Here is a 23,683-nt window from a genome sequence, read left to right on the forward strand (position 1 = left end):
CAGGCCAGGACAATAAATATCAGTATTAGTGAAAATTAACAGCACAGGCCAGGACAATAAATATCAGTATTAGTGAAAATTAACAGGCCAGGCCAGGACAATAAATATCAGTATTAGTGAAAATTAACAGGCCAGGCCAGGACAATAAATATCAGTATTAGTGAAAATTAACAGCACAGGCCAGGACAAGGATAAACCTGCTGGTTATCTGGTTAGGTGAAAGTACTGAAGTTTTACTGTTGCCATTCCAGAAAACAAGCATGGTGTTGGATGCAGGGAGATCTATTCAGAGCAAAGATGAAGGAAAATGATCGGAAACGAGACAGACATCACAGTGTCTCCAAAATACTCTCTGGTGTTGACGACATGAGGATTCAAGATGCACTGGAAAATGAGAAATATGCATTTGAGGCAGAATCTCATCTTGTATGTTATTCCTTTACTCTAATTTGTAAAATTGATTTATTATACCTTGAACAAGATGCAAATTTTTATCTTGAAAACTTTTAAGTCATTGATCAAAATAACAAACATCAGTCAAATGTTGTTTTATCATCTGCATCAGAATATGATGTAGCATTAATTGTTAGTCCAGAATCTTGCAATCCAGAAAACCTGCCTAATACCAAACAATGAGTGATATCATCTCATTACTGTTAAGCTTGAAGTTACATTTTTCTGATCTTTAAATTATAATGATATCTAGACCGTTTGAACCTAGTGTGCTAGTAGCCATTGGTTTGTCTCCAGACATTCAGGCTAGCTTGTGTCCGACCATTTAAAACAATCTTAAAATAATAAAATAGATTTCTTGGCAGCCTGTGTTGAAAATATGGATACTTTCAAATATAGTTTTGTATGTTAGTATGTGAAATAAAGTCATCTCAAATGAAAGGGAGTTTGAGTGATACCTGCTGGAAGTTGCCAGTGTGCTTAACTATTATTAAATGTGTGAATGATGTGAAATATGTCAAATTTCTTGTTTGCATAAAAGTGCCATAGCTTACAGGTAGGACAAGATTACTGTCATGTTTGACAATGTCCAAATTGTTCTTCATATCAGTGCTCAATTCTTTTTCAGACAATTACTAATCTACTAAGGAGAATACAGATTTAAAGAGGTCTGATTTTATAACGTTTCAGTATTCCGGTCCTGTTACAAGAGGTAGTCTGATTGAGACACAAGGAGACAAACTGAACCAGATGAAACTCCTCCGCTCCAAGCATGCTCGCTCTGCCACTACTGGAGCTGTAGGGTAAGTATTCATCAATCTCAATTCAGAAATAAATACCTTGCATTTTCGTTCAGATTTTATGAAAAAGGTTTGTTTGCCTCCGTTTCCCAGAAGAATATTTGAGAATGTAGATAAACGAAACTTTTTGTTTAACAGTTTAGTGAACTGAAAGCTTAAAAGCTCCCTTTTTCTGTACTGTAGATTATTACCCAATACATGTGCTGAGCCTGGTGTGCCTATGATATCAATTTTGAGTTAATTCTCTGGAAGAGGACAGTTTTTCCATCGATTTGTGCCTATATGCACTGATATTTTAAACACAATTGTATTGTTGGTAACAAGGTCTTTTTATTTCTATGTTTAAACAATATCTCCATCATCGATATACAGGGGTTACACTCACTTTCGCTCTCTACACCCCCGGAATATATCAAAGCAAAATTAAAGGCACGAAGATAGCTGTTTGATTGGTCTCGGGTAAAAAAAACCTGACCAATCGCTAGACTGATACCTGTAGTTTTAAGATTACAAAGGAGAGACGCCCAACTTCAAAGCCTGTCAATTTTTACCGCTACGAGACCGTGAGATTCTTTTGATGTACATCAAAGAATCAAACTAGTCTTCTCATCTCAATTTCAAGGTGCTTCACCCTGAGCCTTCAATTTTGCTATGACATATTCCAGGGGTGTAGGGAGCGAAAGTGAGCTTAACCCCTGGATCGTGGACCAGGATACAATATCTCCTGAATTTCAGTTTGTATCACACCAGTATATTCTACCTTTGGTTAGTGTGTACCTAGCTAAGCTTGATTAGTGCTGTTTCCATGCTAGTGCTTGTGAGAGTGTTTGGTATGAGTGTTGGGTGTGGCTGTTCTATCTTCCATCGACTCGACCTCCTCCCCAATTAGGGTTAGGAGTTACACTGCTCTTCCTCTTAATCTAGGCACGACGACGGAAAAGGCCACAAACGATCAACAACACAGCCTTTCCGCCCCATTGGGTCAAAGAGTGCTCACTCGGGCACGGCAATGTCTCCTCTGAAGGCCTCAAAGGTCAGCACTGTAAGCAACAACCATAGCAACTCAACATCATCAGTCAAGCGGAACACACGCCATGCGACTGGCTCCTCCACTAGTGCCAAAAGGTAAGATAGAGTTTAAAATTGACCCCATGTGTGTTTTATCCTGAGTATGTAAAACTTCATTGACCCAGACTTGGATTCCATTGAATGCTGTATGGTACATCGCTTGAATTTATCAGGCTGTTGCAATCCAGATTTGCACTTTGACCTCATGACCTTTCAAATGCTTTTATCCTCCTTCTCCTCCTCCTCTTGTCCATATTTCTTCACACAGTCACCATTTGAACTAAAACTGTTCCTTGTATTATTGTGAATTAAAAAAGAAAAACGAGCAGGGGATTTTTACATCTCATTTCTTACCTTGGTGTAAACTAGATAGTCCGCTTTGAGAACAAATATATTCAATGTATTTTCAAAGGAAAACTTGTGATTCGAGATTATATGCATGAGAATAAACTATACCTACTATTAATACTTCATCAGGAAACAACTTTTAACTTGAGAAGATATTTTTTTATGTCCGTTTGTGGGTATGTGAGTTTGTCTTGTTGCAAATTTGTGGTTATAGGTTTTTAAAAAGACTGTTTTTTTATATATATATTTTTTATATAATGCTCGGTTGATGACACATATTTTTTATGATTCAATTTTTGAAGCTAAAAGAATCAGATGAAGTTACACATGGTGTTATGTTGAAATATAATTAATTTTCATTATGTTGTTGTACAGAGACGCTTTTAACTAACATGTGTGAAAAAGATTACTGATTTGACTTTTTCATCAAAAAATTGGGTTTGAAGCATATGAAATGTTTCTTTTTTTTTATCAACTTCTGAAGTTGTATATGAAATGTCGCCTTCTGGTTTTGTAGAAAGTACCACTCCCACACCTATAGCCTGAGGAAGGCCATGGGCACAAGGTATCTATTGGCCTAACGAGATATATACTGGCGTTTACTTAGTACCCTGGTCCAACGGACCTGTGATTTATTTTTACTCCTTCAGCGATCCTCACGTTTGGTTCTTACACTGCATGCTTGCGTACAGTCAAACCTAATTTATTATCCAGCTGTGATGTTTTTTGTTGTTTTATTTTTGTCTAAATTTTTATATTTTTGTAGGCTTGGGTTTTTGTTGGACTTGACTTTTTACATTAATTTGGGGAGTGTTGATTTTTAATGTAACGTATATATTATGTGTTGTCAGCGGGCATTTTTTAATACGAGTTGTATGTGTTCATGTAATAAAAATGTTATTAACGTCTGAATAAGGATATTAGCTACTCTGTATTTTTTTAGATAGAAGAAAATAACAATGGAAGTATATGGTGTTAGACTTTGTATAATTGATATATCACTTTGGGAGGAATAAATATAAAACTAAGATTTACGATTAAACAGTTAAGTGTTACCTAGTCGGGTGACTGGAACTTTGTTTAATTTGATTGGTTGATATATTATGAACATATACTATACATAGGTCATTTTTCTGACAAGAAAATGTACATATATCTGGTTTTGACTTAAAGTAACAGCTCTTTAAAACTACATCTCCATAATCCAAATGGGCTGCCCTTGGTGTATATTCTCTTTTAAACCCTTGGATTATGTCTTTGAAAATTGAAGGCTTAGACTCATGTCTTTGATCAAGATGAAAGGAATCACATCGTAAAACAATAAGTCGACCAGCTTTGAAATTTAGGTGTAGTTCCTCTTCAAAGTACAGGTATCAATCAATTGGTCAGCTTAATACAACTGAAACTAATCAAAGCTAACTGCAAGCATGACATATTCCAAGCGTGCGAAGAAGATGTGTGTATTGCGAGCAAAGCCCTAGGATTTTGAAGATGTTAAAATTGAGGCTGACAGTTACTTTTTTGTAAAACATCTCACTGATCAGTTGTTATTTTCTGTACTTCATTTCCAGTTATACAATGGCTGTTCATCTATCTGTACGTCGGCTCCTCAGTTTCTGTTTCATTTTTACATAGCTCTCACTTTATCTCTCCAAGTTTGTTTATCCTTTACCACAATCCATTGTCGTTTTCTATCCTATTTTGGACAGCTTTAGGTGTTGATTTGACTGGATGTTGTTACTTTCCTGTTACCTTGGATACCACTTGCATGGATGTATTTTGGAGATAATGTGATATAGTCAAAACCGATGGCTTTGTTTGATTCATTGTCCATCAATTTTTTATCTGTAGAGCAATTATCATATAATTCTGTCTCTATGTATGTATGAAGTTCTCTTGGACTTGTAATTCTGGATAGCTTCCATTTAACATTTCCAAATGCAGTAAGTATACACTGTACGTATTTGTTGAACAAATGATCTTCTGGGATGTTTTATAAATGTGCTTCACTTTATTTATTCAAAAGCAAACGAAATATAACATTGAGTTAAAAAAAAAATATTTCTCACTTTTGAAATATTTTCAAAACTCTTGTTCGACTTTCCATGTTAGTTGGAAGCAGTCAATTTAGTAAATTTGTGATGTTCAATGTTTATAGTTGTGTTAGTAAATACTGATACAGCTGTGAGTGTACACTGTATGTTATTCCTTCTTGGTTGTCTTTAATCTGGTAACATAGTAGTCATTCTTGTCTCTTCTTTAAATTCCCAGACAATATGATACCCATCATGCACCACAGGGAGTGAATTCCTTCTGCTGTTTAACCTATGTAGACAAATATGTATGTGATCATTTGTATTCGGCTGTCATAGCAACCAGTTCAATTTGGGACTGTCTGTCATAGCAGCAGTGATTAGCACACTGTATTGTAGGACAGCAGTTAGATAAAACCTGCTCCATACCTAATAATGCACTCATGTTCATCTCTGGGCTTCTCAGGTTTATTTTATATATTTGAAGTCCAGAATGTAATGGGATAAATTTGCTGAAATTTCTTGTTATTTCCTGGCGAGAGCTTGGTTTGATATTACTTGCAGTAGGCTTGCTATCTTATTTCATGCATAAGCATGCTTGTGAGCATCAACATACTTTTGAACATCAGCATGCTTTTGAGCATGGGCATGCGTGTGAGATGCCTTGCTATATAAACTGTTCTGAGCAATTGTTTGAATCATGTCATTGCTGGATGATAAAATATCACATTGGAATGTCCACTCCTTACCATTTTCTTATGTTCATTTACTACCTTTTCCCTGTCACTCTCATTTTATGTATTCATTGTAGAATGGTTTTGAGCAAGCTTCTGATCAGTGTTTTAATACTTAAAATGGAAATTGTTACAAGTAATCATGATAAGGTTATTCCAGAAATGAATAAATGAATAGTTGATTTGATTGGGGGGGGGGGAGATAATGATTTGTTCTGACCCCCACCACTTATCCAGAGCTTACTCTCCATCACTCGTGTCATTTATGTCATTCTGGAATATGGCTCTTACAGATTCGGAAAAGTATATCTGACTGATAATCTTGTTGTCCTTACACATCTTATATATATATATGTATCATTTTATGAATACATTTGTTGAGAAGTGTTAGGGACATGCAAAAAGAATTAACCTCTAAAAACTAAGGATGCATTTGCATGGAAATACTTACTGTTAATCAACTTCTCCTGATCAGAAACCGGTGTTGTTTACATGGATTTGTTCGTTGATATTCAGAGGATAAACTAAGGAAGAGTATACCAATCTTTCAGTTTTGGTAAAATAAGGAGTTAATCCAAATAGACAAAGTTAGAGATTTGGAGCTGAAATATGTAATGGAGATGTATTCATGTAAATATTATATGTAGGTTTATAAAAGTTCCTCTCTTTGAGTGATTTTCTGTGTAGTTTGAATTGAACTGAAAGCATCCACGTAACTTACTTCATCACAGAGATTCACTTCAGTCTTTCCAAAAAACACTTAAAGAAGGATTTATTATTAGTTTATTATTCCTCCATTATTCAAGGGCTGTCCTTTGTATCTAAGGACCTGGGAGTATAAAATAATGGAAATCTGCCATATATTCCCTGACATCTAAAATCACTGAGAAGCACACTTCAGGTATTCACTTCACCAACTGTTTGTTATCACTTAATTTCAGTTCATCTGGGTCTACAATCACATCCTCCATGAGCCCTCCACCCACTGTTGGTCCATAAAGTTGTGAAATACTAAACAATTTGTTTAATTCACCAACTTGTGACATGCACCTTTTGTTTGTTGGATAGCTATAGCAATACCCAAACTTAACTGTGTGTTTAAATAAATGCTTGTGATCTTTCATTCTGCCCAAATTCTTAATTCTTCATTGTCACTTGAGTCTTAGTCTTACATTGTGATGTAATTGAGTCTTAGTTTTACATTGCGACTTCAATCTTAGTCCTACATTGTGATTTTAGTTTTAGTCTTAAACTGTGACTTCAGTCTTAGTCTTAAACTGTGACTTCAGTCTTAGTCATTTTTTTTTTTCATCGTGATGTAATTGAGTCCTAGTCTTACATTGTGACTTCAATCTTAGTCTTACATTGTCACTGCAGTCTAAGTCCTGCATTGCGGCTTCAGTCTTAATTTAACAATGTGACTTAGTCCTATGTTGTGACTTCAGTTTTAGTTTTACATTTTCTGTTTTCAATATTTTGATAATTTGTAAGTAAACCCACACCCACCTTATCTCCAATATACTGCTGCCTCCCTAAAGCAGCCTTTCTCAATCATCATACAGCAAGGCCAAATACTATCACCTAGCCCTACATCATGATCTGTAAATACAGCAAGGCCAAATACCATCACCTAGCCCTACATCATCCACTGTAAATACAGCAAGGCCAAATACTATCACCTAGCCATACATGATCTCCTGTAAATACAGCAAGGCAAAATATACCTATCACCTAGCCCTACATCATGATCTGTAAATACAGCAAGGCCAAATACCATCACCTAGCCCTACATCATCCACTGTAAATACAGCAAGGCCAAATACCATCACCTAGCCCTACATCATCCACTGTAAATACAGCAAGGCAAAATATACCTATCACCTAGCCCTACATCATGATCTGTAAATACAGCAAGGCCAAATACACCTATCACCTATCACTACATGATCTCCTGTAAATACAGCAAGGCAAAATAGACTATCACCTAGCCCTACAGCATCCACTGTAAATACAGCAAGGCAAAATACTATCACCTAGCCCTACAGCATCCACTGTAAATACAGCAAGGCCAAATACTATCACCTAGCACTACATCACCCACTGTAAATACAGCAAAGCCAAATACACCTGATAATCACCTAGTTCTAAATCACAGTGTCACTTCATCCCCGGGTTGCAAGTCCTCATCAGTCGTGGCACATATCAAAGTGTTGTGTGTAATACAATGGGGATCGCTGACTTAATACAGGCTTTTGGGTGTAGCAGGCTAGTGGGGCTTCACGAGAGTTAACAAAGTGGTGGGATGTCTGTTAGCACTACTAGTAGAACTAGATTTGTGTGGCGTTTACAGGGTTACCATCACTAGCTACAGTGGTGAGCCGTGTAGAGTGTGGTGGTGTTACGTAGTTGTCTCACAACAGCTAACCTCTGTCATGTATACTGGTGTCAGCCTTAACCACCTAACTGGTGCTAACCTTACCATCATTCATTCCTTCCCAACCAACTATCCATATAAAAAGCGGTCAATTGATTTCAAAATTCAAGATATTAAAAAAACTGCAATATCTTTGCTATTTCCATTTGCAACAATTCATGGATTTATAAGAAGAAAAAAGTAAAACTGGCTGATAATATTACATTTAATCTCAGCTGTCATGGCTTTTCCTCTTCCTATAATGTAATCAGTATTTCTCTTTCCAAAATCTAATGCATATTCGCTTGTGTCTATTGCCTCCCTTGACAGCAGTTCTTCAAGCAGATATGACAATGATTCACAAGACTACCTTGAGAATAGACTCAACAAGGATTTTAAAAGCAACCTGTATAATACTTCGGCAGACCTGAGCTCATGGCCGTACAAATATCAGTTACGTTCCTCTACAGTAAGTTAATTAATCATTTTCATCATCTTCGTCTTAATCAGCTTCCGTGTTGACGGTTTCATCGTTGTGTGTAGTTGTTCTATGTAGCCACTACTACGCTCTGTCCTAACACACTAACCCTCACCAGTCTCACATTGATATACGGTGTAGACATTTGTATACTCCTCACCTTTGTATTTCAGCCACCGTAACTGTTGACACTTGTCATAACTGACATAGATATTTGCACCTTATTGGAACAAGCTTGAAATCCTGTTGAACTGGGGCATTTCTAAATGTTTTTATTTACTGTCATAGCTCAGAGTAAGATATTTACCATTTTGATTGAAGTGACAAGATGAAAATAACTCAGTTTTATTTTTAAATTAATTATCAATTGATACATTTTGATTCTATCATTTTCAAATACTGCAATGTCTTTTTGAATTTTAAAATGTCAAAGAAAGATATGAGACAATTTGTGAAAAATTAGTACATAAAGACTTTATATCAAATAAACTGCTATCTAAGATATTTGGAATAGTGTTTAATTTTTTGCACCTATCAATTCATTCTTATACCTGTAAAATGATAAGAAGTCTACTCGGATTTTCCAGGAGAAGGCTGTGGCAATCTAGGTTACCGGTAGTTAGATAGTTGGATGGTATCAGGAACAAGCTGCTTTGAAGCCCTAGATACATATCTTAGCAATGTGCAACGAGTCCACTGGATTTCAGGATTATTTTTCGTTTTTGTTGTTTTCAATTGATAATTGACAGAAAACATTGTTTCACTATCACAATACAAACAAAAATATAATGAAATTTTTCAAAAATAAAAATATTAATGGTGTTTATTGGAACATTGGTATTCCATTTTTCAAACTGAATTATTTTTTTACATTTTGTAAAGGGTCAATATCACAAAAATGTTTAGAAGATCCACATAAACACATTGGTGTAAAACCTTGAAAGAGATCTAGAATATTAATGCATTGCTAAGGTTATAAACGGGGGCTGTGACCAACTTGTTCCAGTTGTCGTGAATGTTGTAGATTCTGGGAAGATGTTGGTATTTGGGAAATATAACATGCTTGATGAACTTTTTGTTGAATATACTGTACAAGCTATTCACATTAACACCTTTTCTGATTGCCAGGTTACTAAGCGACCACAAACTAATATTGGCATCTCATTTGAAGGGAACGGTGTAAGATACATATATAGTTGTGCTGTGGATGTTGACTGTATACAAACATATCTAGAAAAACTGTTTTCTATAAAATTGTTTCTTTTCCTGACACGCTAATACCTGTAGATTTACGAAAGGTGTTGGGTGTTATAGTAATGATGTCCTTCATGTCCTACATGTTGTTTTCATGTTTTGGCTCCGGTTGATCGGAGGATTTCGAATGTACCACCTTTGTGCTGTGACATCCTTTGTTTTCTGACATCTTTTACTTAAACTCTGAGAGGTAAGTTCTTGGGAAGTTTCAAAGGACAACTGTTGGCCAGGTTTGGTGGATGTGGTGAGTGTTCGTGTGACTTTGAAGGTTGTTTGTGGGACTCAACAACAGACCTTAACGTATTCCACTTCTAACTCACTACTATTTTCTTTCCTTCTTTCAACTACTTGTCTTTCAGATATTTGGTTTCTGTTATGATATTATGAAACTTCAATGTGGTCAATTGAAACTGACAGGAAATTATGATTGGACATACCCAGGGTTGTTGGTCAACGCCTAGGCTACTTCTATGTAACTCAGCTTGACATGTGAAATGTAAATTTTCTTCAACATTAAGACCTACCATATGTTGTTTTCCTATTTTCACCAATGTTTTATTAGTGAATGCCAAGATAAAATGTTATAAAATAGGGATCTTTACAGTGCTGTGAGGTAGATATCGATGTAGTACATGTTTACATGTACCTATCTTACACTATTGGCTAGGTTCTTATCGTTATTGTATGACATTAGAAACAGTGCCCTTTAATTCTTACTAGAATAAACCAGTCTAAGCTAATTACATAATTATACAATTCATACAGACAAGTTGAGGATTTTGCAAGAGCTGCCTTATCAGGCACTAACTACTGGTCATATGCCACCAGCCTGAATACCTCCACATGTGTGTGCCTGGAGGGATAGCAGGTATAGAAGTGTTCTGGTGGTGGGCGGTGATTCCAATGGTATCCTTCCATAGTACCACCTCACTTGAATTTGACAGCACAGACACTAGCACACACACACACACACACACACACACACACCCTCCAGACCATTGTATACTCCAGCTCAGTTATTGGAATTGTGTGGACAGGAGAGAAGCAGAAAATACACNCCCCCCCCAAGTTTCACAATGTACATATCTTACTGTACTGGCCAACTCTGTGTTTTGAGTAATGCCATCATTTTCTACAGATATATACAAATTATTAGGGAAGTAGTTCATATCTTGGTGCAGGGTTTGTATTGATTTTTAAATGAATACAAATTGCGACTGTAGCATATTCAGTTATATTCCATTTCTACACTACAAAAAAAAGGGTGCGTGGTAGATACCTAAATATATTGATACTGTAAAGGACTCGGCATTTATGGACTGAGTTCAGTGTACTACACCATTGCAATAAACATTGTATACTTGACCTTAAAAAAAATGGATGTAGGGCGTGCTTGTGCTCCTGTGGAACCTATTTTTGAGTTGGAAAAATGGATTTTGGCTGTTTGTGTTCTGGGCAGCTCTGTAGACAGATAGTCATCCCTAGATTTTAAGAAAAAGATTTTATGTAAGGTGATTGGTCAATCTTACGGTTGAATGTCATTATTCTGGATGGACACTTCAGTTTCTAAAAAATGAAATCTGAAATAAGAAATGTACGCTATTGGCTTATTCACATACTTAAAAATAGATGCTACCAGCCTCCAGAATGTCTAGGTTTACCAAGGTTTGAATTGGTTCTACTGTAGACTGTAGGTTGTATTGAAGTAATTTGTCAGGACATTGGAGTGATTTTGAAGACGCACAGCTTGGGTGTCCTTGAAATAAAGGTGGTTTCTTGCGATCTTTCACCTTTAACCGACATCATTGCGATTTCCTCTTGCTTTTTTTCCCCTTCTGGCCTATGAAACTATGAAGTGCATGGTTTGTGTGGTGGAGTGTTCACATACAGCATCATCCATATTGTACAGTTATTGTACGCTATATCGGTATACATTATATTGTTTATTGCTTTTGTGCAATTTTACACAATTAAGTTGTAAAATGATAATCAAGGTTATCAAACCTGTGATCAATGTTATCTGCCTGCGATGTTCAGTAGATGTATATTTCTGGTAAATTAACGAAGAAAGAGAAGAAGAAAAAAGACTTACACACCATAATGACTAAGCTTAACTTTTTGGTCCAGAATATTACATGTTAAATTTCATTATACTGACATTTGATATCCGTTTTCAAACGGGGCACCTTGTCTTTTTAAGAGAATATTACCTCAAAAACTGTCTGTGTCAAGCAAAAACTTTTCAAAAGTCAGCTATGTTGTGTTGTGAGTTTTGTGTTAGAGAAAAAAGCTTGTGTTGATGATAAGGCCAAACTATCTCAAAACTTATTTTTGAGAAAACAAGTGTCGATATTATATCACATAGTGAAAGTCTTCAACAGTGTCAAGTATCGATACATGTGTGTGTATACCTACAGGTTTTACACTTATTAATTGATATTAGTTGTGGGACAGTTGATTGTCATCTGATTGTTACAATGTACATGTATCTTCAAAATCAGTGAACCCTAGCATTAGTACAGATGTTACCACTATGAGATAATTTTCATACCAAAATTTTGGTGATGTTTCCACAAATTTCTGATAACAGCACGATATTGGACAGAAAATTAATATTTCTGAATTAAGTTGCAATATTTATTCAAACACTTTTTCTTTTCTTTCAGGTCGGTTCCTCATACTCGCAGTACTAAGACCACCCTGATACGATAGCTGTGGGGTGGACAGCGATCTCGCCAGGGGCTGTGATACCAAATCTAACTTACTATGCACATCAAAAGTTACAACATCTCTGCCGTGACTTTGTTTAATCATGAATGAATTCAGAAGAATCCAATTCTATGAACAACAGTTAGCATATTAATTTCTCCTATTGCTGGGAGAACTACAGAAATTAATTTAAATATCTCAGAAAATTAGGAGGCAATGATTGGAAATTCTGTGAACTACTAGTGAATGAGGGAGCAGGGAAGAAAAACTCATTAAATGTTGATCATAAAAAATGAGTTGTGATAGAAGTGAAATGAAATATTTCGAAATCATAGAAAATTTAATTCACAGACTTTTATAACTAAAATGGAAAACCCAAACAATTGTTATCAGAAATTTCCTAGCTAGAACCCATGTTTTTATGGATTATAAAGTGTACATTTTGCCGTTTGAAGATATTTATTTGATTTTGTGAAATGAAAAAAACAATGGAATAGAAATTAGTAGGAAGTTCTCTAGTCAATTCAATGCCTTTGTATAAAAATTGTATGTTCATTTTGTTCTGTGACCACATCTTTGGTCAATTTCTTCATAAGCAGACAAAAACATTTAGTCTAATTGAGAAAAGATGATATATTACTTAAATGGGCCAAACAGGTGCAGATAACTCTTGTTTTATTTGGACATTTTTGTTTTAAACTTTCGGGAATCAAATTTTATCAAGGATTCTTTTTAACTTATCATTATGAAGTGATTTGAACACAGCATTAGATGACTCCATTATATTTAGGCCTGTTGAATTGTTTTATATTTATATTTTATAGTATTGTTATTAGAATCATCTTTTAAATGTGTGTTTTTTAACACTAAGAGTCGGAGTTTACATTGAAAACAGATTAACTAGAAGCGAGACAGGCTCTAATCATGTTCTTGTCGCTGATACAAATGAAACATTTTTCAATCGAGATTTTGTTCAACATTGTCACCCTGTGCTAATGAAGAACTTACTGATGTGAACCAGAAAAATGTGATACGACATCATTGTATTAACTGTTTGTTACTCACTGTTATAAATGGCATTGATATTGTTATATCATGTTCCAGTAATTATTTAACAAACCTACGTGATTATAAGACATTTCAATGTATCCCCAATTTGTTTTACTTTTAACATCATCCCGCATTAGAAAGTCTTGTTTCTGTTGGTGCACAGTGTGTTTCAAAATTGTTTTTGATAGTTTTTCTTCGATTTCATTTGATATTGCAGATCATGTTTACAACTTTGAAAATACAGACCTTGTTTCTAGATATATTTAGGAGCATAGCTTCCTTTATTATTTATTCCTGCATGTTGCTACATTATTTTCTATACTCAACGCTTGTTTTAGAACACTTTAGTCTTTTATCCATCTATACTTCCTATCTTACTGTGCTTTTACTGGTGATCATCTGTTATCTATGTTATTAAAACAAATATTTCTGTGATATATTGATATATGATGGACAGAAATGTTTTTTAGTGTTATTACTTTTTTTTGCATGTATTTTAACCTGTTTCTTCGACATAAGGAGAAAACTTTTTATTTTTCTTTCCAACCAAATACAATGGGATTTGTATTGGATAATGGATTTTTGTTGTAATGTGTTGTTAAGGGAATAGGGTTTGTTACCAAGGTAACATTGATGCCAGAGGTTAACTAGGGGTCAAGGTCACCTGAAAATGTGATCTTCACCATCCTTTGTAGCATCACATGGACATGGTGACACATATTTATTTGGTTTGGTTGAAATGTTGGCATGTTGGTGTCAAACAGGATTGTTTATATATGTGTACAACATTAATAAGGCCTTATAGTTTTTAAAGAAGTATAATAGCAGACAACCTATATCTACCGCTATCATTGTACCCAAAACCAGAAGCTGCTTTTTGGCAGGGCGCTTTTTCATTTTAAATCTAAGTTATTATTTTAATGCATGTAAAAAAAATGTGTAAGGAATGAATTGGTATGTGATTCATGCAGAACTTTGTGTCCAGGGCTGAGATTGTGGGTCAGTTTGGGCCGTCAGGGTAGGGTGGTTAGGATCATTATGTATATAGGTCAGTGAATGAGGTCACCAGTCGACACATTCTTCAGGTGTGGTATTAACACTGTAAGTCAGTAGTGCTACATGTGTTCATTTCATCCATATCTTCTCTAACTAATTATGAAATATCCACCTCAAATTTTATAATTAACCATACTATTTACATACCCCCACTTCATGTAACACCTATAAGTTATTACATTCTGATAAGGGAAAATCAGTTTTCATCCCTATCGCTGTTATCCATGAATTTGTTTATATATATATTTGTGATGGATCTCCATCAGTGTTTTGATTGACATTCACCACCGTTTCAAACATGGTAGTGACTAAAGCCCCATCTAAACTGTAACTCTCAAAATGTCCTCATCAAATTATGACACTTAATGTAACAACTATATTTACGTCAGAAAAAAAAGGAAATTGAATAGGAATTTAAATATGAGTAAACCATATATTTATCAGATTCCAATAGTGTAGTCAAACTTAGGAGTCGATTTTGTGTAGGTTAATCAAGGTCACTAACAGACGTGTAGGTCAAGGTCATGCCCTTTAATCTTTGTTATCCTTAAGGTCAATGTCATATCCACAGTGCCTCACTACACAGATCTATTTTCATCCCAACATGTTCAAATATAATACATGAGATGAAGATATGGGGATAATAAATAAACGTCCTTCAAAATTGTATTCAAGTATCTGTGGAAAAATGAAAAGAATTTTTGATTGGAAGTTGTACACTTCAAATAGTATTTCTGATATGCCTGTGTTGGCCTAAAATTTATTAAAGAATTGATATTTTACCAATTCCTGTATCTCCTGGTATGCCCCTTCCTAGCTATAGCTACCTACCAACGTTTTCAGTCTGTGCAATTAAAACTAGATTATTTTCCTGTCCATGTATACATTCTGCACCAAGTATGTGTCCCCACTGTTTGTTGTGTCAATTCTTTGTGTTGGAATATCACAGAAAAATGTACATAGCAGTGTTTGAAGCTGTAGAAATTTGATGCAACAATACACCAAATATGTTACCAAAAAATTCCAAAAAAATAATTGTACAAAGGGTATCACTGTTGTTATTGTTTTCACCCAAATACTGCATGAACTTTATAATAAAAATAATATTATATTTAATCTGTTTCTGTGAACAATGTTTGGGTGATGATGAGAATGGTACTGATGTGATAACCATGATTAGTGTAAATTGAGAGGAATCTTGTGAATATTTTTTCCTGCTTGTACAGTTGTTGTATAGGAGCGCCGTTTCTACGTGTAGTGATAGTAAACATGAGTGTACATAACCATGAACCAGTCGTATAGTTGACAATATTTTTATTACTCTATTGTTTTATAGAATTATAGAGAGAGAGGAGAGTGAGAATACCATCACTCCTGGGGAAAATAAAATACAATTCCTTGATACAGTATTTGTGTTCTTTATTATTGATCCTGATTCACATGAATTGAACCGATTGTATCAGAAATCTGTGCACTACGGTACATCTATGTAGATCAGCAATATCTGTAAAAGTTGGGTAGTTACAGGGTGGCTGGTTACACCTCAGTCATTGAAGTCTTGTTTTGATATGCCCATCAAAAGACAAGATGTATTGATATCACCTGAGCAAGCAGGGTGGGCAGGCGAGCGCATGTTGTCCACTCCACATCTCAAATAATTTTCAACAGATTAACTTCAAACTTCATGGAAAGGTTAATTACCATGAGAGCTAGGACAAATTCTATAACCATCATTATCCGATTAATATAGGGAGTAATGGCCGATTACTCAATTACTGAAACATTGTCCACTCACTATCTGGAGTAATTTGTCAATTGTGAGATTATTTGAGATATAACCCAGATTAAGTGATTTATTTTGAACAAAGAGTCGTAATTTTTTTATAAAGTGCATCGTAAGTACCCGACACAACGCCATTCTAAGAGGTGCTGGCGTACAAAATGTGTTTGTTGATGTCAAAAGGGCATAAGATATGCCCCGGAAAAAGTGACCCACGGCAAACAAAGGTAGCAGCGTATGGTGGCCATGGTGATATTGTTACACAATGAATAACCCCTGTAATATTACATGTATCAAAATTTCAAAAAAAGATCAGCACTAAATTTGTCATATATATGATGAAATGGACTATGTGGGCTTCATAATTTATAAAAAAAAATCGAATTTGGTTTGAGACTACAGTTTTTGGGCATTTACAAATCTTTATCTACACAACAAAAGCTAGGATCACACTCAATCTTTAATATGAATTTATTTTAATTATTTAGATAGATTACCTATTGTAAAAGACACCGAAATCAACTCACAAATTCAACCAGCTAAATTGACCACTACTCGAGAGCTCTGGTGATTTATCGCTGAAAACATTATGCCATAAATTTCCGTGATGCTACAGAATGCCTGACATTCTTGGTCTTAACCACTACGCGACGGTGTCGGCTTCAGCATCAAAATTTCCCGTGAAGTTGATACCTCACACTGTCGGTAGAATTAGCACAAAACATGTTTTCTGTCATATGTTCGTAAGGTCAGTTAATTGCTAGAAACTTTGATAAATACTATGTCCGGCTAAGTGTTTCTTTACAAATATAATTTCACTACGAAAGTAAAGAGAACGACCGGTAAATATATATAAGGGGCATGTCATGAAGAAGATGGAAAAGTCTTTGTTCTGAATGCTGAAATATGTAATTTAAAGTTCAAATACTGAATACAGTTTTCTTCATTTTCATAGCTGATTATTTCTGTCCTCTTGTTAAATGCATGTTTCAACATTTACATCTGAACTTGATAATGTAACAGACTGAACAAAGACAACAATTATCCTTATTTTTACAAACCCATCCAAGTACGTAGTTCAAAGTTTAAACTGAACGTCAGTAGTACTGTGGCTGCTGTGAAAAGTGGCCTGTCCAACTAAATTTCGAAATTTAAAATAAAATCTGCTTCTTCAGTATATTTCAACTATGTGATATTTTGTTTTGTTATTTTTGTGCTATTTAATGTATATAATCATATTCAATATATACAAAAAAAAACACCTGCCAAAGTCAAAACAAAGTTCCTTAAAGATGTTGTGCTTTATTTCATTAATTTAGTTGAGTAAGATAGTGTCTTTGCCGTGAAAAACGCCGCGAATAAAACCTCCCTTATTTTCACCTCAATTCCCTTAAAATGATTGTAAAACTCACAGATTGGTCTCCAAGAATTCTGGCATGTTAACACTTGGTCAACATGTTCTTTAACCCTTCTCGCAATAAGCCGTGTAGCTGAACGCAAGTACAAGTTGTTTACCATCACTTTCCTCCACCTTCACACATTCGAGCGCTTTTATTTATAATCTATAAAACATCAGAATCGTCTTCTGTATGTTAACACATACGCTTGTTCAAAAATTACATACAGTCGAAAGATTTCTTCATCCAGGTTAACTGTTACTGTATTTTGCTACACAAATAAGATTTCATTTTGAAGTAAAATGTGTTTCGGAACAAGTTTAAGTTCTTACTAGTCTACTTATTGGTGTCAAAATGTTCAGAACAACACAGACAATATCTTTTAAATGTCCTTTGTCGTCTCGTTCTAACTGTATTATAAACAAGCTCGCTGTATCTACGGTTCACACATCAGTCTGGCGGCGAACGTCAACAGGAAAGCTTTCAGGAATTTCCATTTTATTTGAAATGTGTCGTCCCGTTACGATTCCTCAAAAAGAAAGACCTGAACGATTTGGAAACATGTAGATAAAATATGAATACCAACTGGGCAAAGGTAAATTCAATGTGCACAGTGCGCTGTCGCTTTATGTTGGGTATTTTTCGTGTGTAGTTGGCACTTATGTTGCTTATGAATGTCAACTGACAACAAATTGATACTTATATTTATCATTTTTGGACGGGCTAGTGGTATTCAACGTATAGAACTGGCTATCGGTCCTGGACGGGTTAGTGGTATTCAATGTATAGAACTGGCTATCGGTCCTGGACGGGTTAGTGGTATTCGATGTATAGAACTGGCTATCGGGCCTGGACGGGCTAGTGGTATTCAATGTATAGAACTGGCTATCGGTCCTGGATGGGTTAGAGGTATTCAATGTATAAAACTGGCTATCGGTCCTGGACGGGTTAGTGGTATTCAATGTATAGAACTGGCTATCGGTCCTGGACGGGTTAGTGGTATTTAATGTATAAAACTGGCTATCGGTCCTGGACGGGTTAGTGGTATTTAATGTATAGAACTGGCTATCGGTCCTGGACGGGTTAGTGGTATTCAATTTATAAAACTGGCTATCGGTCCTGGAAGGGTTAGTGGTATTCAATGTATAAAGCTGGCTATCGGTCCTGGACGGGTTAGTGGTATTCAATGTATAAAACTGGCTATCGGCCCTGGACGGGTTATAGGTATTCAATGTATAGAACTGGCTATAGGTCCTGGACGGGTTAGTGGTATTCAATTTATAAAACTGGCTATCGGTCCTGGACGGGCTAGTGGTATTCAATGTATAGAACTGGCTATCGGCCCTGGACGGGTTATAGGTATTCAATGTATAGAACTGGCTATCGGTCCTGGACGGGTTAGCGGTATTCAATGTATAGAACTGGCTATCTGTCCTGGACGGGCTAGTGGTATGCAATGGATAGAACTGGCTATCGGTCCTGGACGGGCTAGTGGTAGGCAATGTATAGAACTGGCTATCGGTCCTGGACGGGCTAGTGGTAGGCAATGTATAGAACTGGCTATCGGTCCTGGACGGGCTAGAGGTATTCAATGTATAAAACTGGCTATCGGTCCAGGACGGGCTAGTGGTATTCACTGTATAGAACTGGCTATCTGTCCTGGACGGGCTAGTGGTATGCAATGGATAGAACTGGCTATCGGTCCTGGACGGGTTAGAGGTATTCAATGTATAAAACTGGCTATCGGTCCAGGACGGGCTAGTGGTATTCAATGTATAGAACTGGCTATCTGTCCTGGACGGGTTAGTGGTATTCAATGTATAGAACTGGCTATCGGTCCTGGACGGGTTAGTGGTAGTCAATGTATAGAACTGGCTATCGGTCCTGGCCGGGCTAGTGGTATTCAATGTATAAAACTGGCTATCGGTCCTGGACGGGCTAGTGGTATTCATTGTATAGAACTGGCTATCGGTCCTGGACGGGTTAGTGGTATTTAATGTATAGAACTGGCTATCGGTCCTGGACGGGCTAGTGGTATTCTATCTATAGAACTGGCTATCGGTCCTGGACGGGCCAGTGATATTCAATGTATAGAACTGGCTATCGGTCCTGGACGGGCTAGTGGTATTCAAAGTTAGAAGTATGAAGCCATAATAATGTTGATGTCAACAGTCGGGTCGTGGCGTTCATAGCAGATCAGCATGCCAAGTGAACGTGTTACGATGGTAAATGTTGGACTATAATTTCATTTCCAGTCAACAACAGCACACTATCTCTTCTTCCGTTATATCAATATATAATCGATCTTTAAAAACTGTCTCAGAAAGATTTTGGCGTAAACAATTTGGATATTGATATTCTCCTTTAATTGCTTTCCTGCTGGCCTCTAGGCGTTTCTACATACTTATGTAGATCGCGACGTGTATCCCTGTCATTTGGGGTTTATACTAGTAAAAATGCCATTCAAGCATCTGTGCCTGTTGATTGAAGCAATGGCCCCTGAGATAGATTTCGAGTTGGTTCTGTTCGTCATTGTGTGGTTTACTTCTGTTGATATGGGAAGCGATGAAAGCGACTGTTCCTATCACGTGAACACATATCGTAGCCATAACGAACCACATCGCTCCGACGGCGTCATACCCGGGACCTTGTGTCACGTGGTCAGGGAAAGCTGTTGTATTGTCCATTTCTATGATAACTGGAAACGAAAGAAACTCAAAATAAATTTTAACATTGAACCACATAATTATCTCCTGCTACGTGGCAATGAGGAGCTAAAAATGATAACTTTTATTTTTTGCCACTTAAATATATAGCAAAAATCATATTTTATTGGCATATACTTTTGATAGCAAATTAAATATTGAATTGTACACAGTGGGACCATGTTAAATGTCTTGTTCTATACAGATGTCAAAATAAATTAATGGAAATGTAATGGCCAACCTAACATGTATTTAAGGAGCAATGATCGGTCCTTTATAATAATAATAATAATATACAACATTTATATAGCGCCCTATATAATTTGTAAAATTACTCTAAAGCGCTTTACAACATATGGATAATAGTAATGGTTATAATTGTGACTTACAATCACTTTTATACATTTAAGCAATCAATGTGCACATAATTGAAGAAATAAAAGGGTGATATTTACATGACGTCTTTGCAAAGATTCTAAAATGCAGACGTGAAGAGGTGAGTCTTTATGTCCTTCTTGAATTTGGCCAGGGTATTTGACTTTCTAATAGCAGGTGGTAAGCTATTCCACAACGTAGCCGAAACCCTCCGAAAGCATCTGTTTCCGTAGGTCACAGCACGAGGTTTTGGGACACAGAACAAAGATTCTGACTCCGACCGCAGTGATCGTGACGGCTGATACAGGGTAACAAGCTCCTGTAGGTACTGAGGAGCTGTTCCATTCATTGCCATGTATGTGTAAACCAGAATTTTGTACTGCGACCTGTATCGTACAGGTAACAAGTGCAACGAATCTTTCGAGTACGAGTAACTAGCCGTGCTGCAGTGTTCTGGACCCTCTGCAGACGACTAGTTAGTTTTTCAGATATAGCACAGAGCAGGGCGTTACCATAATCCAACCGAGAGGTAACAAGTGAATGCACCAAAATCTTGCATGCATCTGCAGTTAAAAACTGCCGAATACATCCGATGTTCGTGGTAGTAACAGGATTTGGCAATAGCGTTCACTTGTTTCTCCATGTTCAGTGAACTATCAAAGTATACCCCTTGTTTTTAACAGCTGAAACAGTCTCAATAGTTCTGGCACTGAGCTGGAGAGCCATTGTTTGCTGACACTTTGGGGGAAAGACGATTAGTTCCGTCTTTTCCTGATTAAGCTTAAGCATGTTGGCGTTCATCCAGATACTCTGCCGTGTATGTTGTTTTGAATTTTTGACCTCTTGTTACACACACAAGTGTGTCAAGAGTGTAATAAAGCAACTGAAACTGAAATCTTTCTGAGACTGTGTTCCAACTGTCCTGTGGTTTGATGACCATGTAAAGGGCCGGTTTCTAAAACGGCCCCTTCTTTGATTCAACTTTCCTGTTGGTGGTGCATTGTCCATGCCGTTGTGGTCACAAATCTATAAAGTATAAAGATTTAGGTCACTTGGTTTGTTTTTTATGGCTCCTCAAAGTTGTACCTTTCAGAAGCTGTCTAAGTGTTGATAAAATGTGCATGTTATGTAAAATATTAATGAAAATCTAATCAAATGATGGTCACCGTAAAGAATACATTCATGGCATGATTGTGACAAAAAATCATGTTTCCATCGCGCCATTTGGCTGTTTTATGGAAGAAACAATCTCAAAAATGCCATTTTCGATGATAACATTTTAGACACAAAAACTGTGTTTTTTAGAGAATACACCCTTTTATGGGCGTTGGATGCAAACCAATTTTTATCCTATTAAACAGTACGTAATATGCTATTGATGAGAGGAAAAATCATCAAAATGTAAGTGGTGGAACATTTTCAAATGTTGGGTTGAATTAGCCTATGGTTGAATTGCCGATTTTCGACTTTCTTTAGATAATTAACAAAAAAACGAGAGTATTTGCTCGGTATGTTGAGAATATGTACACAGATATGAAAAAAAGTGAGAGAAACACTTTTTCATAAAAAAAATCCAAGATGGCTACTTCACAAGTCCCCGTGGTTGAAGACATTGGCTGACAAATAGACAGAACAACAAACAAAACGTGTTCCTTATGATTTTGGTTGGTTTTCGCATTTACGGGAGTGTTCATAGCTACGGGCGATTGTATAATACCTATATTTATAAGTTTGGTTAGTCACATGGTAACGGGGATCTTTCATATCGAGCCCCAAACATACTTTCGACATATGCACTCCGTTGCCGCATGGAAAACTATTTCAAGTTTTGTCGGAATTTCTTTACCTGTGGTTGTAATGGTCGAGGGTTTTCCAGCGTCCTGTAATACCCAAGGTAGTACAAGATACTGGAGATGTGCGCACACATTCCCATCGTTCTCTCTCCAACTGGGCACTGGCAGTAGTAGTCCTTTATTGGGGCCTCAACATCGGGTGAAACGGTGAACCGTATCCAAACGTTATATTTCGTTTGGCTTTTGTGTCGAGAATGTATTTGACATCGGAGAAGGTCTGGGGAGTGCTGGTAAAGCCACACCTCATAGTCTCCGTCATCACTTAAATGTTCGGCGATGTAACCAGGAGCCAGAGATATCTGATACGTTCCACACGTAATGGTTCTCAAGTAATCAAGATCGAGACGGGGAAACAGTACGGAAGATGCATCCATCTTGACAAACTCGGACCTTGCCCGTCTAGATAGATCCGGATCTGTCTTGACTCTCTGAGCTAAACCATTCGGTGTTGTCAAACGGTCCTTCATACGTTCAGCCATTAGCCTATCTTTGGCATCTCTCTCTGGAGATCTCTGGTAGATCGGTCCTCTAATACCATTCAGACAGGCTGTGACGGTTCGAAGCAAAGCCTCGATGACATTGATAAAGCTGTTAGACACCAATTGCGTTCGGAAGAACGTCCAGTGTTTCAGACGACCATGATAGGATTCCACAATCCACCTCGATTTGGTGATAGTTCTGTCAAGATTTGCTTGGACGTCAGAATGTTGACTTTGACCGGGTTTCAGGTATGACGGCATGCTAGCATTGAGGCCAGAGGCTTCGAGAACTGGTAGGACATCTCTAAAACCTCGGTCAACGACAACGTTGTCGTCTGGTTGTAGCCAAGTAACTAGCTTGTCCATGACTTTTTTTGTAATTGTAGCATCATTTTCGCTGCCAGTGAATGGTCCTACTGTGTCCAGAATGTAGCCATCTGGTAAGGCGATGCTCATGAATTTGAGATAGTTTCTCTTCTTCTGGCCACAGTAGGACATTCTCTGGAGCTTGTGGTCGGAGCTTTTCTGGATATAAATATAGGTGCCATCTAATATGGCAGTGGCTTTATCTCCAAAAAATGCTTCTGAAAAGACAGTATTGTGCCCGAGCAACTGTTCTCTTGTCAAGTGATCCGGACCTAGAAATTGTGGGACTATCGATGTGTCTAATGCCTGTACTATGGAGTGGAAAGTTTTGG

General features: G+C 36.7%; 1 protein-coding gene and 1 long non-coding RNA gene across 10 annotated transcripts in view; one reads left to right on the forward strand and one right to left on the reverse strand.

Moving 5' to 3' along the window:
- The window catches only part of LOC110458650 (dual specificity protein phosphatase CDC14AB-like), a 38,543-nt gene extending 22,740 nt beyond the window's left edge, over positions 1 to 15,803 (forward strand). For 2 of the 9 annotated variants that reach the window (XM_021510452.1, XM_021510488.1), the window contains 6 exons: positions 252 to 426; positions 1,144 to 1,256; positions 2,178 to 2,378; positions 3,187 to 3,234; positions 8,180 to 8,318; positions 12,248 to 15,803. In XM_021510452.1, coding sequence (XP_021366127.1) covers positions 252 to 426; positions 1,144 to 1,256; positions 2,178 to 2,378; positions 3,187 to 3,234; positions 8,180 to 8,318; positions 12,248 to 12,274 — 703 coding nt within the window. In that variant the 3' untranslated portion in view covers positions 12,275 to 15,803. Of the gene's footprint in view, positions 1 to 251; positions 427 to 1,143; positions 1,257 to 2,177; positions 2,379 to 3,186; positions 3,235 to 4,240; positions 4,266 to 8,179; positions 8,319 to 12,247 lie in introns of all 9 variants that reach the window. The other 7 variants (XM_021510497.1, XM_021510462.1, XM_021510502.1 and 4 more) reach the window with 7 other exon arrangements.
- On the reverse strand, positions 6,103 to 8,173 carry LOC110458680. The gene is made up of 2 exons (XR_002463816.1): positions 7,067 to 8,173; positions 6,103 to 7,017 (listed from the first exon to the last, which is right to left on the reverse strand). It is a non-coding gene; the product is annotated as an uncharacterized LOC110458680 (long non-coding RNA).
- Positions 15,804 to 23,683: the final 7,880 nt, after the last annotated feature.

This window comes from Mizuhopecten yessoensis, unplaced genomic scaffold, assembly GCF_002113885.1.
Source record: "Mizuhopecten yessoensis strain PY_sf001 unplaced genomic scaffold, ASM211388v2 scaffold1255, whole genome shotgun sequence".
Taxonomy (NCBI): Eukaryota; Metazoa; Mollusca; class Bivalvia; order Pectinida; family Pectinidae; genus Mizuhopecten; species Mizuhopecten yessoensis.